At 36.9% G+C, this 18,144-nt stretch overlaps 1 protein-coding gene across 2 annotated transcripts; it reads left to right on the top strand.

Annotated features, from left to right (window-relative positions):
- The first annotated feature begins 3,021 nt into the window (after window positions 1-3,021).
- RFC3 (replication factor C subunit 3) lies at window positions 3,022-17,806 on the top strand. 2 transcript variants are annotated; one of them, XM_027116528.1, is made up of 9 exons: window positions 3,022-3,211; window positions 5,775-5,912; window positions 8,537-8,604; window positions 10,519-10,616; window positions 12,657-12,838; window positions 13,873-14,009; window positions 14,100-14,198; window positions 16,252-16,321; window positions 17,518-17,806. In XM_027116528.1, exons 1-9 carry the CDS (start codon window positions 3,125-3,127, stop codon window positions 17,707-17,709), a joined length of 1,071 nt encoding a protein of 356 aa, XP_026972329.1. In that variant the 5' UTR covers window positions 3,022-3,124; the 3' UTR covers window positions 17,710-17,806. The 2 variants fall into 2 exon arrangements, with proteins under 2 accessions (XP_026972329.1, XP_026972328.1); XM_027116527.1 differs by having other exon boundaries at window positions 3,038-3,277.
- Window positions 17,807-18,144: the final 338 nt, after the last annotated feature.

Below are 18,144 nucleotides of genomic sequence, written 5' to 3'. Positions count from 1 at the left end.
TAGATGCTGCATGCCGTGAAATGCAGCCAAAAAAAAAAATACAAAATAAAAAAAAATCCATCTTTAATATCCTGGGATATTTTAACACTGTGTGTAAATTTAATATGGAAAGCACAAACCCATTATTACCTGTTTTCTTGGAGCATAAGAGAATAAATGGATAAGAAAACAGAGAATGGATAGGAAAAAATGGTAGGATTGTTGTCCTTTGACAGCATGGGCACAGGCAGGGTCCTGCCCAGCACAGAGGCCCAGTACGGAACTCTGTGTGTGTTGGGAATTACCATCCTCAAGGGAGAAACCCTCAACCAATAGAGTATGGGAGCTGGTGGATGAATGCTTCTTCCCATCTTTCCTCAATAGATGATTCAAAGAAATACTCTATTCATTCCTCAGAAAGTCCCCAGAGGGATCAAGCCCCAGTTGCCCATAGAAGTGACCTTGATAACACACCTTGCTTTGGCTTTACTTCCTCCCATTTCGCTTTCCTCAGTCTCTCACTGCTGATCCATTTGATCATCTCCCTAATAACTTACCCGCTTTGTTTTGGGGGAGAGGGTGGATCACCCTGGGCTAAGATGCAGGGACCCAGTTTCCTTCTAGCAAGGGCCTCAACTGTCCCCTAGAGCTTCAAAGCCCTCCTCTGGATTTTCTGCATCTAACTGGCCAATGAACAGAGAAAGTGTGGGCATATGAAAAAAGAAGAAAACTCACAAGGATAGGGGCTAAGCCAAAGTTATATATATATTTTATACCCTTAACTAGTCTCTCAGCCTCTAGAGACCCTGAAATTTCTTCCTCATTACTTCTCTTTAAAGAACCAAAATTAGATCCAGCCTGGAGAAGAACCTTACTCCTGATTCTGGCAAGAACCAATTACAGGTTTGCCCCAGAGACGTGCACTGGGAAGAACTGTCAAGGGTTAGGAGCAGAAGAGCCCAGGTAACACAGTCCTTCATCTTGAGGGTCTTTGGAAGGTTTGGTTGGTTCTTTTTAGTCCTTGGTTATAGGTACAAGATGGCAGACATCACTGTGAATGTGTCTTTTCTCAATAAAATGTAACCATTAATTATTGCATGCCTTCTGTGTGACAGGTGTTTACATTACCTCCCTTAATCTTCAAATGAGCCATAAAGCAAGTTTCATTAACCCCATTTTGAGCTGAGGAACCTGAGTCATTAAGTGATTGGAGCTGTAGTTTGCTGGCTGCTGCTGTATACTCATACCTTCTTCTCTGAATACTTCTTTCATGTTCTGGCTCTCTTCTGAGCAGCCATCTCTCACATCCCATATATTCAAGGGTCTGGAGTGAGATTGCCAGATAAAATACAGAATGACAATTAGGTTTTAATTTTAGATAAACAATGAATTTTTTTTTTGTATAAGTATGCCCATGCAATATTACTGCAAATATTGCATGGTCATAGTTACACTAAAAAGTTATCTGGAATTCAAATTAAACTTGGCCTCCTGTATTTTTATTTGTGAAATCTGGCAAGTCAAGGTGAGCTAAGTGTCTTTCTTATGCATTGTTGTCCCCTCCACACCATTTCTGCTTCCTTAGCACTCGCAACTTTGAAACACAGGTCTTCAGACTCCACTTTCTACATGAACCCCTCCTTGTTGAAGTTGTCTGCCATGCTTGTTGTCACTCATGTCAATTCATTGATTGTTTTAGCACCTGATTCACTTCCTTTCTCACGGTAATAATTTCATTATTTTTTTATGATTCCAGTATCCACATAAATGACACTTCAATACCCTTGCTTTTGATTTCTTTTACCTTCTAATTTCAAACATCTCAATTCAACAGGGTAGGAGCATAGGGATTGTGGAGAGTTTTGCAGTATTAAATAGGATGGTCAGGGAGGCCTCACTGAGGAGATGACTCCGAGCAAACGGGCTGAAGAGGGACCCAGCTCTGTTGACACTTGGACAGAAGTGGTTCAGGAAGAGGAAATCGTAAGCACAAAGACCTTGAGGTACAAGTCTCCCAGGGTGTTTCAAAAGTTTTTTGAGAACAGAGATTGTGTCTTATACTTGGTGGTGTTATTTTTTTTTCTTTTTTTTTTTTTACACAGGCCTCTCACCCTTGTGGCCTCTCCCATTGCGGAGCACAGGCTCTGGATGCGCGGCTCAGCGGCCATGGCTCACGGGCCTATCCGCTCCGCGGCATGTGGGATCTTCCCGGACCGGGGCACAAACCCGTGTCCCCTGCATCGGCAGGCAGACTCTCAACCACTGCGCCACCAGGGAAGCCCGGTGGTGTTATTAATTGTGCCCAATAATTTCTTGCCCACAGGAATAATTCAGTAAATATGATGATTCAAAGAATTCAATAAATTCTTGTGTCATAAGTGAATGAGAGGGGGCACCTTGATAGAAGGTTATTAAACATATTTGGAAATCAATTCCTGTCCTGTGGCAGTATTTAGGATTTTGAACAATATGTAAAATAAAAGCATAAGTTAAATAAGTAATTAAAATTACCCTAGAGAAGTGCATTTAAGAGGTGCAGTTTGAGTGGCCACATTTCTGTAGCTTTTCACGACCTTTAGATTCCTTTGCTTTAAATTCAGTAAGAATCTTGAGGAATGGAGGTAAGGAAAGGTAGTGAAGGTTAGATATTAGTTTTAGCGGTTTATTCAATAAAGCTTCTTTTGGTGCCTGCCAAGTGAGAAAAGCCGGATATTTTCTGGTGCCAAAAACAGAGCTCCACACAATAAATATTTTGTAAGTTTCTGTAGAACGAATGAGTGATTGAATGAACGAATGAAATGAATTTAGGAGGATGGTCTCTCTTAAGTTCCCGAATTTGACTCTTAGAGTATCAGAGCCAAATTTCCAATTTTGCTTAATAATTACTGTACTATGATAGAGGGTGAGAACAAAGAAAATGATTAAATAAAACAATGAGCCTTAACGAGTAGGTGATATCCGACTTTGCGCCCAATTCTGTCCGTACTAGGCTTCCGTAGTCTTTCCGCCCCTAACCCGTTTACGCCGCCGCGCAGGTAGTGATGTCGCGAGATTTAGAGCTCGCGGGAAAACTTGTCTGTGAGTCCGGGGCGGAGGACGAGCGCGCGGGAAGTTCGAGTGTCCGACCCCGGGAACTCGGGTCGGCATGAGCCTCTGGGTGGACAAATACCGGCCCTGCTCTTTGGGACAGCTGGACTATCACAAGAAGCAGGCGGCCCAGCTGCGCAACTTGGTGAGTTGGCGGGACGGGGCGGGGAGAGCCGGAGGAGGCGAGGCCTTCGCTCTCCCGCTTCAGAAGGTGATGAATGCTGTGGAGAAAAGTAAAACTGGGACGAGGACACGGTGTGGGGGAGGGGCCTGTGCTTGTAAACCAAGAAAGTCTCCGTGAGGACTGTCATCTGAGCCGAAGCTTGAAGGAAGTGGGAGAGCCCACAGTAGGGAGCTCCGGGGCGAGGAGTGGAGCGGGTAGAGGGAACAGCAGGTGCAGAATGCCTGAGGCAGGAGTGTGCACAGCCCGTCACTCGGGAGGCCAGTGCGTGGCTAACCGTGGGCCAGCGGGAAGAGAAGTAGGAAATGGGGGAGTTTGGGGGTGGGAGGAAGTGCAGATACAGTAAATTTTAATAGAGTGAGATGGGAAGCCTTTGGAACGTTTTGAACAGAGAAGTGACATCATCTGACTTTTTAATAAACTTACTTAAAATGTCTTGGTGTCATTGCCCGCATTTACAAAAAGGAAGATATTGGGTTTATTAATTTCTAAGGTCATTTTTAATTCTAAACTATGTGGTATTAGGTTGTCCTTAAGTTTAATTCCTTAATGGAAGATTTTTCTTTTCCTGTCGCGATGCCTATTTTTATGTTGTAGCTGATAAAAGTATCTAATGGCAGTGCTTTGTGAAAAACAAACTGAAGTTTGTAGAGAGTGGAGATGGAAGAAGGGTCTTGAGTAGAAAAGCCACTTATCTACTCTTTTTAAGGGCCTAAAGTACCACTTCATGATGGAAGTGTTTTTGCTCAGTCCTCTGGGCTTCCAGTACCCATCTTTTTCAGAATTACATGTACTATTTGTAAAGTTTTTTTTTTAATGAGAAATTATAATAAAAGAACTCCATCTTTATATATGAAAGGCATTAGAAAAGTTGGTGGTGTTGTGAGAGTGAAGTGTTTTTTTAAACTCTCTTTTAAAATTATTGGTATTCCAATACTAATACTATACTAATTTTAAGTAAATCTATTAATTCAGTATTTTATTTATTTTTAGTATTTAAAATACTGTTTAAATAAATCTAAATAAATGTATCCCATGGTTAAGAAAATCAGAGTCAAAGCTGTTCTAAGAAAATGCAATTTATAAATGGATACAGCTTCATTTATAGACAAATTGCATTTTCTTACAATAGCTTCGACTTTGATTTTCTTAACCATGGAATATATTTTATATTCTATTGCCAGTTTTCTATTCTATAGAATTTGGAATAAATATTTGCACAAAAATTTAGTGTATTAGTCTTGTGTTAATAGATTTGGCTTTTCAAAAGTATTCACCTGTTTACCTTTGAATCTAAAACCTAATAGAAGTGTGAAACATTTGCAGCATAACTTAATTTTGGTGAGATAGAAGTTTAAAAAAATGAAGGCTATATTTGTGGAGTACCTACTATTTTCCATGCGTTGTCTTAGGTAAATAGTTCCTTTCCTTGACACTTTTTTCTTTCAGTGCCAGAGATAGATGAGTTTACAGAGTATTAAAATTCACTGTAACAAGCACTTCTGTTAAGATACTTATTTTCATTTTTTCTAAAACGGTTATTTATAAAACTTTTGCTCCACAAGATTTTATGCACCTGAAGCTAAGGTCTGTGTTCTTGTCATCTTTATAGCCTTCATAACACTGATCCCCAGACCTGACTGAGCATCACAATCACCTGGGAACGTTTTTTTAAAAACAAACAATCTTGTTTTGAAATGCAACACTGTCAGCGTCCTACTCCATTCCCTTGCTCTTAATTTATAAAATTACACAGACCGACTTCCAACTCCCTGCATCTGCATTTCCTGAAGGCTTTCTCTTGCTGACACCTCTAAGAAGACTTGAAATGTCAGGGAATTAATGCCCTCTCTTTCTCTCCGTTCACTTTCCCAAGCCAGCAAAGGACTGATGAGAGGTAGTGTATCATACTCCAGCTCCTCCACCCTTGGGTGGTTTAATAGTGTGGTGTATTTTGCACTGGCTTCAGGAGTATCCACAGCAGGATCACGCCCCAGATGCCCAGAGTGGTATTTAAGTTAACAGCACTGTTGTTGGCTGCCTTCCTTCCTTGCTTTCCTGCTCCCCTACAAAGTTTTCCTTTACCTTCCAAATAAAACCAGATGCACTCGTTTCTTATCAAAGGGACTATTTGTAGAAGCCCAAACTACGACAGGCATCAGTCTCAGTTACTGAATCATAATCTTGTGGATGGGGTCCAGTAATTAGTCTTTTTATTAAAAGTTCTCTGGAAGATTCTGACAGTCAGCCAGGTTTGGGATTTCTTGCTTTCTAGCATATAGTGTTGTATCTTACATGTACTGTGCTAGATATATAAGTTATGTAACATTAATCCCAGGGGGATAATCAACATTTCAGAGATAAAGATCTGTCTCTCTCTATACACACACACACACACACACACACACACACACACAGTTTTGAAGTTTCATAGGTAGAGACACAAAATATTTGATACTTGAAAAGTAGTTTACTTCCACAGGTTGGGCAGTAGTTTGGGGAAAATGCCTTGTTCTTTTTTTTCCAGGTGCAGTGTGGTGACTTTCCTCATCTGTTAGTCTATGGACCATCAGGTGCTGGAAAAAAGACAAGAATTATGTGTATTCTACGTGAACTTTATGGTGTGGGAGTGGAAAAATTGAGAATTGAACATCAGACCATCACAGTAAGCATTTCACTTTGAGGCCCTCCAAATATTTAGAGCAGGGATTTTCAGTCCTCATCATATAGGACCCTTTGCTGCCCAATGTGTGATTTAAGTAAGAATTTCACAGGTAATCCTGGTGTACAGGATTGAGAGTTGCTGATTTATAGACCTAAGTATTATAACCAGACAAAAGTTACATTACGTTAGAGAAGAAATATAAGCAACAGGAGACTTTGGGTAAGATGTAGGTAGTGGGATTCATTTCAGATTCAAATTAGTGTCAGCTGGAACTAGAACTCAAGTTTCTAAAGTTCATTGTTCTGAGAGCAGTAGTGGGTATGGAAAGGGAACGATTTGGAGAAAAATTTTAAACGTGGAATCTGGTGACTCGGGAAAGATTGGGCAGCTGACTGCCTGGGAGAGGAGACATGAGGCTCTGGGATGTTCAGAGTTCCCATGATCTTGCCCTGGCTGTGTTTTGTAGCCTCATGCTATGCAATGCATTTTCATACTCTTTCTTTACTGACAGTGTTTAAGATCTAGCTGAAAGGTATCCTCTTGGAAGTGCCCCCCCAACCCCGTTATAATTAATGTTTCCTCCTACAACCCATAGTTTATACTTTTTAGAGCATTACTTTGTTTTGCCTTGATCATAGTTATTTATACATCTTGACTCTGACAAGATTGTATTTGTTTTGAAGTTATATAGGGTAAATTTTATATTTTTGTAAGTTATACTTGACATGTGGCATTATATTAGTTTCAGGTATACTGCATAGTGATTTGATGTTTTTATGCATTATGAAATAATCACAATAAGTCCAGTTGCCATCATTTTTATGTTCTTCATAGCCTCTGGTATAGTGTCTTGCACATATTAGGCACTGAAAAAATGTAAACTGAGTGACTGGACAGTAGGTTGTGCTATTAATAGAATCTTTAGGAGAATAAATGGACTGTAGGCTAATGTGGATTAGCTTGTGTTTAGACACATTGAATTTGAGATGTTGGTAGTACATCCTGGTGGAAATTCTTTAAAATATGCAGGGACAAATTTAATAAGAAAGGTAGTAAGAAAACCTTATACATAATCTTATAAAAGGACAAAAAACAAGAGCTGATCAAATGGAAAGATGCATCATGTTCTCAGTAGTATTTAAAAGTATCTCTTCTCCCCATGTTCAGTATAAATTTTAGTGAAATTCCAATTAAAATGCAATTTATTTTTTTAATTGTATGAAGTGATCTTAAAGTACATTTCTGAGACTAGCTAAAATAATTATGAAAAAGAAGATTTGTGAAGTGGGACATGTGTTTATTAAACCATACTGTAAGCCTACTATAAGCAAAACAATATTGCTATGGCAATGGGATAGAGGATTACATCAGTGGAACTGAATAGAGAGCCCAGAAATATGACAGCCCAAGATCAATTTCACATCAGTAGGAAGAGGATTGGTCAGCAAAATGTGCTAGCATAACTAGTTACCAACCCAGAAGAAAATAAAGTTGAATCCCTATTACACATAATTTATATCCAGATCAATTAAAGGCTGAAATGGTAAAATAAAACTAAATTTCTTAGAATAGAATTTCTTAGACAGTATGAACAGTGTATGAGTCAGGAGCACCTTTTAATAAAAAACATGGGAGCTGTAGAAGAAAATATATACTTGGCTATATATGAATTTTAAAAGTTTGTATGACAAGATAATATACATAAGATCAATAGAAAAATGAAGAATTATAAAAAATATTTGAAAGGAACGTATTAGATAAAAGATTTTACAAAGTGACAATGGAAAAACAACCTGGTAGAAAACTGAACAAAAAATGGCCACAGGAGAGAAAGATAAACAGTCAGTAAACCTATGTGAAGATGTTTGACCTTTGTGGTAGTTGAGGAAAAGCAGTGAGAGTCTAATAAACACATACATACGTATAAAAATTTAGAGAACACATCATCTTCAAGCCAGCAGATCTTTTATTGGGAATCTGTTACATAGACGTGAAAGCAGTGCATGAGACATATGCACAAGGATGTTAATTATGGAATTGTTCGAGATTGTAAAAAGCAAGAAACAAAATGCCCATCTGCATGACTGGCTTTGGGACATCCATGTTATGGTTGATATGCAACTATAACAGCCTATACCACTTGTCTGAGAAGGTTGTCTAGATGTGTTGTTAAGGAAAAGCAAAACACAGAGAAATATATATGATTGCCTCTTTTTAAAACAATTTTTGCAAGTATGCTGACAGACTCTATGTAGTAATGTATTAGTATGTGTTTATTTTTGTGTGTTATCATGGAAAAGGCTGTGAAAGGACATAGGCAGATTGTTTACAACGATGATCTGATAACAGGGAATGGTTTGGAGATTACTGGAGGTAAAGGAGAAAAGTGATCACACTAAAAACAATGTGTGATATGACCCAATGTACGTAAAAACATGTATGTTTACCTGCACCTTAAGAAAGGAATGGCGTTAATGAAGTTGAAGCATTAGTGGTGGTCATCTAAAGTTTTCTTTCTTTAGTAAACATAAATTGTTTACATTATTAAAAAGAATGAAATACAGAAAAGAGGAGAAATAGTCATGAATAAACACTAAAAAGAAACCTACTTTCTTTGTCCACAGACTCCATCTAAAAAGAAAATTGAAATTAGCACTATTGCAAGCAATTACCACCTTGAAGTTAATCCCAGGTAAGTTGCTACTACATAGAAATAAGCAATTTTAGAATAGTGATGTTCAGACTTTTTTTTAAAGAGTAGAATGTTTTTTTGAAATAAAATTATGTATGGAAACAATATATAAAATAGATAAAAGTGAAGCTGCCCTGTGTGAGACGGGGAGCCTAGAACCTTCCTTCTTTCCCTTCTCTTTGATACCCCCCCCCAAGTCAAATAATTTTAATTAAGTTTTCTTGCTCTACAGAGCTCTGTGCTTTACACAAAGTATTTTGCATAGTCAGTAAGTTTTTGTTGAATTATATTGACTCATTCAGAACTGGTGAGCAAAGTGTGTCTAAAAAGTTTGTAAATGCCTGAAAAAATATTTCAGAAAGTGAATTTGGGTTCCCATTTTCTTTGTTTCAGTTTTTTGATTAGAGGGTGTTGTAGTCCATCAGCCACTGTGTGTATTCTCTATCATGAGATAATGACTAGGATCTTGTTGGGAGGCACATTGAAAACTCATGCCACAGCAGTTACGTTCTGCTTAAGTAAATGATGTAGAAATGATTGTATTGGGCGTAAAGTTGGCTAAGCCTTCAGGGTTCTACGGGGTCTGATATGTTCTTGAAGGAGAACAGAATCAAGGACATCTTCAGGCAAAGGCAACTTTATGGGCAGTGGCACAGCAATGAGATCGAGCATCCCTTTCTAGACTGAATGGAATAAGAGGAAGAGAGTTTTAAGTTAATGTGTATTCAGTAGCAGGCACTGTGTGGGAAGCTTTACATGGATTATTCAGTCCTCAGAACAGCCCTAACAGACTGATATTATTTTTCCTAGGTATGTCAAAGAAAAAAGTAAGGTTGGTGGGAAAGGGTCTGATCGTAAAAGTAGAGAGTGGTAATTCCATAGACAAAAGCGAATTATTTTAGATTCTGGACAAGGAAATGATTATAAAAGAAACACCGTACGTATATTGATCTAATAATATTGAATTGAGACAGACAATGGCTGTTTGGGAGAATAAACTAAAGCTGACTTCTATGCCCTCTTTTTCTCTTTGAGAGTTCCTCTGTAGCAAGAATAGTCAGAGGGTAAGCTGTTTGTTTTTCAGGTGTTTTAAATTGACATTCAGCCTGAATTAACCAGGTGACTTATGTTGGTTTGTGAGGTGCAGGACTTAAGTGCTAAAGCAATGATATTGGTATAAATGACAGGTAATGCCTGTAAGTCAGCAGCTTACAGAGTACTGATTTGTGTGCTAAACTTAATTTGCTTATCCCATCCCCTTGTGAAGACTCTGAATCAACTCTGCTTGTGCTGAGAGGGACTTGTCTAGGCTTGTTCTCTCTCAGACCTTTACTATTTTGGGGGTGGGGAAGAGGAACAGAGATTAAATTTCTGTTCCAAGGAGTTATTTTTATATTTTAAATTAGCTCTGACTAGGTATGAATTATAGTGGGTACAGAAGTATCAAAGTATTTGATAAGCTGTTGATAGCTATTGCTCTTTTTTTTGCGGTACACGGGCCTCTCACTGTTGTGGCCTCTCCCGTTGCAGAGCACAGGCTCCTGACGCGCAGGCTCAGTGGCCATGGCTCACTTTTTTTTTTTTTGAGTCTTCTCCCTTTTTTTCTTGATGAGTCTGGCTAATGATTTATCAATTTTGTTTATCTTCTCAGTAAACTTAATATAAGAACATGCTTGGTGTTTTCAGTGATATTAACCAAATTGTAGTTGAGTATTGGAATATTTTTAGTATTTAATGACCCTAAAACACTTCACTTTTAAAGTTTTGTGAATGTAATAGGTGTAACTCAGTTTGATTAAATTTTTGATCACTTAAGATCTTCAACATTTTTCGTACAATAACAGATTAAGAATAAGGGCATAATACTTTCTAAATATTTACACACATATTTACCACTATTTTTGTTTTGTATAGTGATGCTGGAAATAGTGACCGGGTAGTAATTCAGGAGATGTTGAAAACAGTGGCACAATCACAGCAACTTGAAACAAACTCTCAAAAAGATTTTAAAGGTATGTGATAAAAAGATTTCTTTTTATGAGGCAGACACTTAAATTACAAGCAGTGGGTATAAGAGAAAAATGTAGTGGGGAATGTAAATTCCATCCATTTAGCAAATATTTATTAACCTCTTGTTCTGTGCCAAGTACTATGCTACCTTTTTTTTTTCTTTAAATATGTAAAAGTGAACAAGAGAGACATGATCTCTGCTCCTGGGAGTTTATAGTCTAATGGAATTGAATTTTGGCAGAAAGAGAACTATTTGTGCCACCCATTTGTTACTTTAGAACTAGATAAGTAATGAAAAAATACTTAATTTAAAATAAGAAATTGCATGATTTAAAAATAATGGTTCTTAGAACCAAAGTGACATGTTCATTATCAAATGTTTAGCTAAACAAAAGAAAATTCATACCAGCTATAATCCCCATAATAGTTACTCTTAACATTTGCAGTATTATTTATGTGCATATATATGCGTATATTTTTACAGGAGATTTTTTGATAAATATGCCAATATTTAATGCTTTTGATATATTTTGCCAAGTTCTTCATGTGAAAGAGGGTATAGCTCTGTGCTACCACCAGCAGTGTTTAGGAATGCCCATTTCTCTCTAACATTTATCAACACTGGATAATTATTTTTAATCCTTGTCAGTTTGAGTGGAGAAAATAAATTGTTTGTACTTCGTTTTTTTTAGTGAATGTGATGATTTTATCTTTTGTTCATTGCTTATTTTACTGTTTTGTAAATCACCTGTGCATATTCCAGTGTATTTCTTATCTTTCCTCCTCAGTCTGTACTTCAAAATAAATTAAAAAATTTTTTTTCAAATGCTCTCCTGTATCCATTAATGTAGTTTTATGATTTTTCTTCTTAGTGTTTAGTATTATATTACTGGATCTTTTAATGAAACTGCTTTGCATTTCTGGAGTAAATGTCACTTGGTTAGGATGTGTTAATTTTTAAAATATGCTGCTGTTTTCTCACCTAGCAATGATTTATTTTTTTATCATTTTATTTGGTGTTATCCTTGTCAGATACTGGGATCAATCTCCTTGTCTTTATTTTTCCTGTTCTGTTCAATTTCGGTTCTAATTCCAGAACGTCTCCAAACTGTGAAGTGTTATCTTGGAAGGAATATTCATTTTATTATTTTCAGTCCAATGTTCTCTCAAACCTTATTGCATCAAGGTTCCTTAGCTCTTAGCCATGAATTGAGCCCTCTGAGTGCTGTTCTTAAATTGGCCCATGATATTTCCAGTGTGCTTTTGTGGGTGATTTGGGGTTCTCCTGTCCTAAAGGCTGTCAAAAACCTGGTGGATCCCAGCCATTTCCTCCCACACATAGTTTCTTGTTCCCACTTGCTCATATTTAGGGTTCTTAGGGACAACTTGTCACCTAGTTTTGATATAAATGTTGTCTTGGGTCTTGGAATCTTTACTTTTTCTGTTTTTATGGGAGAGATTCAAATGCTACAAATGCTACCACTGTCATCTTCTAGAAATAATTTAATACAATGAAAAATACAACAGTTGGATTCAGTACCTACATACTATTCCTGAAGCACTTTAAGGCCAATCCTTGATTATGACCAGATGGAATCTTATTATACAAGTAACCAGATGTCTTTATGCCTATTTGCTACATCTCTTGTGCCAGTGTTTTCCAAAGTGTATTTCTTAATGCTAAGGTGTTCTACAGAAATGTGCTCCTGAGATAAATTATTTTGGGTAAATGCAGCACATTATATCCTTGTCGTGGTGATTTCTACTGTGTATAAATATAATAAAGGCTGCAGTAAATTCTACAACAAAATAACCTCTTTAACTTTGTTTAGCCTAGTGTTTCTTAGGCTTGTTTGATCTTAGAATGTTTTAAAATAAAAATAAAAGAAATTATTCTCGCCATACCTATAAGTTTTGCATGTCTTCTCCAAAGGGGAAAGTAGTATATTAGGCTTATTATTTAGGATTTCACTCTGAATAATGAGGAGGAAGACGAAGAGAAATACTTAAGTTAAAGTTTGTTTTGTTTTTCCTTGACTCAGTCGTGTTATTGACAGAAGTTGACAAACTCACTAAAGATGCTCAGCATGCCTTGCGCAGAACCATGGAAAAGTATATGTCCACCTGCAGGTTGATCTTGTGTTGCAATTCTACATCAAAAGTGATACCACCTATTCGTAGTAGGTGCCTTGCAGTTCGTGTGCCTGCTCCCAGCATTGAAGATGTAAGTCAAGTTAAACTTTTCAGAAAAAAATTTCACTTCAAATTCCATGCGTACTGTGTGTACATCCCTGTCATGTTTGTTTTTGTGAAAACATAGTGAGCTATATCAGTAATTTAGGAATAGCTATGGCCTGGATGCTAACTATTAGTATACGTATAAACCTATATATATATATATATGTAGTAAATACCAGATACCAATATATAGAAAATGTTCTTTCCATTAAATCATCTTTTACTTTAAACAAGTAATTATTGTGGATTTTACTAAAGTAGGTAAAGGCTGGTTATTTAATGGCTTCTACCTTAACCTGATTTAACTGGCTTATGGAGGAGGCATGAGTATTCAGGAAATAGATTTTGCAAGAAGATGATTTGGGAATACCTAGTCCCCTGTTAGGGGACCAAAGTTAGTCTGAAACATAATACATTTTTTTGTTTTCTTTATCATTCTTAGTAGCTGTCAGTAGAAATACCAGTTTCTCACAGGCAGTTTCCTGCTGTTTAATAGATTTGGGACAATTTTATGCAAAGTGGGGATAATATGTGACATTGTATTAGTTTCAAAGTAGTTAAAGTAACTTTATTATAAGTTTCACTTGTAAAAATTTTGGGGGTGATAGAGTTAAAAGTGTCTATAAAGCAGCAGCACTGCCAGGTTACACCACTCCCATGGGCACCATTCAGGTCTTAGTGCCTGAGTCGTGTGCACTTCAGCTTGTACGGCTCTACTTGGCAGCCTTGTGAGCAGTATCTTTGCCCCCAACATGAGACCCTTTGTCTCCAACTCCATGTTGCCTTGAGGAGGCTGTCAGGCTTGGAGCTGGGACCAGAGCTTCCTCCAGTTGCCCATCTAGCTGCTGCCTCTTCCTGACAGCTAGGCTAGACCCCTAGCCTCCTGCTGAAGGAGCAGTGGGTTAGGGTAGGGTAGTGACCAAAAAAAAGGTTGGGGAGGGTCTATAAAGATATTAACAGAAATTGTCTCAGTATGCTGTTTGACAGATTGCCCATTTTTGTTAATTATTTTGTTTGTAGATTTGCCATGTGTTATCTACTGTGTGCAAGAAGGAAGGTCTAAATCTTCCTTCACAACTGGCCCGTAGACTTGCAGAGAAGTCCTGCAGAAATCTCAGAAAAGCTCTGCTTATGTGTGAAGCCTGCAGAGTGCAACAGTGAGTGAAAGGGGGAAGTTACCGTGGGAAACATTTTGGGACATAAGCCCACTTTCATTTAATTTATTGTGTTCTCTTTTTGTCATGTAGATATCCTTTTACTGGAGATCAAGAAATCCCTGAAACAGATTGGGAGGTGTATCTGAGGGAGACTGCCAATGCTATTGTCAGTCAGCAGACTCCACAGAGGTAACCACTGTAAAAGATCACCATGAAAGTTTGGTCATTGATATAGTACAGATATTCTAAGTTTTAGGTTAGCTGTTTTATGCTAATACCATGCCATTTAGAATTATAATTAAATCTATAATAGTACACTTATAAAGAAAAGGTAGGATTTAATTTTAGAAATTTAGTGGTTCAGAATAGTTTAGCATATGATATCATGGCTATTGGCATGTAAATGTGGAACTTCTACATAAATTAAAACAAATTTTGGAAGTTTTAGGTTTTTCCCAGAATCTTGGATGATTTAATATTAATACATAGCATGATGTGTCTAGCTTTCTAATATTGAAAATCACAATATGTAACTTTGTATTGATGTGTCATAGAAAGACCCTAGACTGTGGGTCAGACTTCTAGTTCTTCTACTGAGTTTTAGCTAAGTGTCCTTGAGCAGGTAACTTCATCTTAGAGCTTCAACTTTTTCATTTGTATAATGAAGATGCTATTATTTATACCAAGGATACTTGTACCTTTGTTATAAGAGCAGAAGAGATTGTGTGATAATGGATTGAGAACTAGAAGACCCGGTGCTCATGTGTGATGATAGGCTTTGTTAAGAATAATATTGTGTATATGCCATCAGTATTTAGGAAGTGTTCTGTGCGTATTTGCTGTACAGTTGTTTCTGTTTACTTCCTAGGTCTCTTCTTCAGTAGTAGACCATGCTGAGAGTACTTCAGCCACTGCTTGTTTGATTTATCATGACAGCTTTGATTGAGAAGGGCAGTCTGCTCTTCTCCAAATCAAGAGTGACAGTCTTAAGGCCCACTCACTACCTTTGGAACATCTAGTGAAGGTCCCTTAGGCTCACTGAGACACAGTTTGCTACTATTTTTTGCCTATCAGAACTGAGAAACCATCTTTGGACTTTAGAGAGGGTTGATTCTTTTAGGAAACAGACTAGACTGAATGCAACCACTGAAATGTAAGCTTCCCTGGTTTATGTGAAAATAATCATGAGAGGATTATACCATGTTTCTCTTCTTGTATGGTATATCTGATGAATTCTTATTTTTATAAGAAATTCTTCAAAGGAAATGATAATGTGTACTCTTGGGCTACCATATAGATTAGAGGAGGTGAATAGTCATAGATAATGGGTATGTGGTATTTGCATTGAATTCCTATTAATTCATTTATTTTAGTTGAAGAAATTAATAGTTTTCGAAAAGTGCAAACGTTTTAGGTAGGTTCTTCAGAAAAGAAACCTTGACTTTAGGAAAAAATGTGCATTCCGTTCTGTAAAATATTGTCAATCAGTGAAGAAATTTCAGGCTTTAAAGAAATAAAATTCAAACAAAGCGTGTCTTGGGAGCCTTTTACTTCCATAAAATATTTCCACGCTAAAGATGACTTTCTTGTTTTTGTTCTGATTTTAATGAAGAAAAATTGGCGGTAGTAGTTGAACTTTCCTGCTCTTAAGAGATTTAGGTACAGATGTTGCAGTATTTGACTATTTGACTATTATTAGATGTATTTTTAAGACTTCAGTTGATTATTACTTTACTTAATTATTCTAGCTGCTGCGGCCCTTTCCTCCAGTTTCCAAACAGGTTTTGACAGCTCATAAATGAACTTGTTCGAGTGCTGCTGTTGCCTATTTAGACTAACAGTTTTGGGAGTTGATGCCATTATGCTGTATAAAAAGAAATTTCTCTTAATTTCAGAAAACCTTGGAGCTATGCAGAAATACTGGGATGGCTAGTGTCATTCTGAACATTGGTCCACACAGGCTCCTTCTGATTTTTGACCCCTTAGTCTTGATTCTTGTTTGACCTATCTTAGAAAATTCATAATTTTCTAATTTGAATAGCAGCTAATATTTAGTGAGCAATTATTATATCATTTTAGAAAAATGAACTGAAATTAGGATAAGCTTCCATAGGTGTATCTTAAGTATGATAAGCCATTTAAGAAAATGTCTGTATTGGGATGTTTAATTCGTAAACTAAGACAGTACAGAGGAAAAATTACCTCCCATTTTTATCACAGAATATTGTTTTGTTTTGTATAGGCTCCTTGAAGTTCGTGGGAGACTCTATGAGCTTCTGACTCATTGTATTCCTCCTGAAATAATAATGAAGGTATCCTGATTTCAAATTTTGAACTGTTTATAACCATAAAACTTGGACTTTGTGTGATCTCAGGGCTTTTGCTGCACTAAGATACATTGTCACTTCTTTCTGTCCAGCTCATTAGTTCAACAGATATTTATTGAGCTTCTGGTGCTTCAGGCACCTTTAGGGGTGTGTTGAAGGGGACGGGTGGGCCTGCCTTCAGAGAAGTTGCATTTTTGTGGGGTGAAATGGGAAACGAAGCAAGAGGATTTCAGAATGTTCCAGGTGCCACAAAGGAAGTAACAAGGTGAAATGGTAACAATGGAGGGCAGAGTTATGGAAGGTCAGTGATGGCTTCTGTGAGAAAGGTATGTTTAAACTAAAACTTGAAAGATTAAAAGAAGGGAACCATATAAGTAGCTGGGGAACAAGTATTGCAGACAGCAAGGCCCGGTGCACTTGAGTAATGAGGTTAAAGAAGGAGGCAGAGGGATATTGTAAGACACAGTTTTAGGGCTGATCTAAACCTAATCAACTCCCCAGCTGGATAGATAGGCTGACTGTTAGATTTTAGGGAACACACTTTTTTTTTGTTTGTTTGTATTTATTAAAATTACCTGGTAATCCTTACATGAAAAAATTCAAATGATACCAAATATACAAAGAAAAAAGTGAAGCTCCACACTGTTTCCATAAGACCTCTTTTCTAGTCACATAGAAATAAGCCCATATATGTGTGTGTTTCACAAAAATTCAGTGTCCTGCGCTGTTTGTTTTTTTTTCCCCTTCTTTTTTAAAATCCAGCAGTGTAGTGTGGTTGCTGTTTCATGACAGTACAGATTTACCTTATTCTTTTTAGTGGATGGGTGGGATTTCATTATATGACTATACCACAGTTTTTGGATATGACCCCTGTTGGTGGAGCTTTAGGTTGTCTACAGATTATTATAATTAATAATGCTGCGGTAAGCATCTTTGTACTTATATCTTTGCACCCTTGTACATTTAAATATTTAGAGTTGGAATATGAAAGATAACTACCACATTTTTACATTATAGAATGGTATATACTTTTGGATGAAGTCTGCTGGTCCATCAGAAATTAAAAAAAGAACATATTTAACTTAAGTTTTACTTCCTTTTTGAATGAGAGAAATAAAGCATTTTCAGCTAATATTTTTTAAAAATGATTACTTTTTTAATTACTAGTTATCTTTCTTTAGGGCCTTCTCTCAGAGCTTTTACATAATTGTGATGGACAACTGAAAGGGGAAGTGGCCCAGATGGCAGCTTACTATGAACATCGTCTACAGCTGGGTAGCAAAGCCATTTATCACTTGGAAGCATTTGTGGCCAAATTTATGGCACTTTATAAGAAGTTCATGGAGGATGGATTGGAAGGCATGATATTCTGACATCTATCAGTAATTCTTCCTAATATTTCTCAGTATCAGCATTTACATTAAATTTATATTGGAAGAGCTACAGGTAAAATAAACTAACTTTACTTAATTATGTCTTATTTGTGGTTTTTGTAATAATTCCTCTGAATTATTAATCATTATTCTCTAGGTTAAATAATTGCTCCTGTACTATTGAAGTGTATTGAAAGGATACAACTAGAAACTTTAGAGTCTAGGAACATGATTTTAATTTACTTTAAAAATTTGTTTTCCAAGTATGCAGTGTTGATCCTCTCATTTCTGTATACTCTCTCACCTGCTGGAGGAAATTTACACATAAGAAAGCAGGGATTGTTTTCTATCCTTCAGATGACCATTTTTGGCCACAGGTACATAAATTTTTGCTTGGCAAGTCATTACGTTTAATCAGTTTTTCCCTCAACCAAG

Source organism: Aethalodelphis obliquidens, unplaced genomic scaffold, assembly GCF_003676395.1.
Source record: "Aethalodelphis obliquidens isolate GAN/ISIS:26980383/991018 unplaced genomic scaffold, ASM367639v1 scaffold16, whole genome shotgun sequence".
Classification (NCBI taxonomy): Eukaryota; Metazoa; Chordata; class Mammalia; order Artiodactyla; family Delphinidae; genus Aethalodelphis; species Aethalodelphis obliquidens.
The sequence above is the reverse complement of the archived record's forward strand: the minus strand, read 5'-3'. Positions and strand labels throughout refer to the sequence as shown.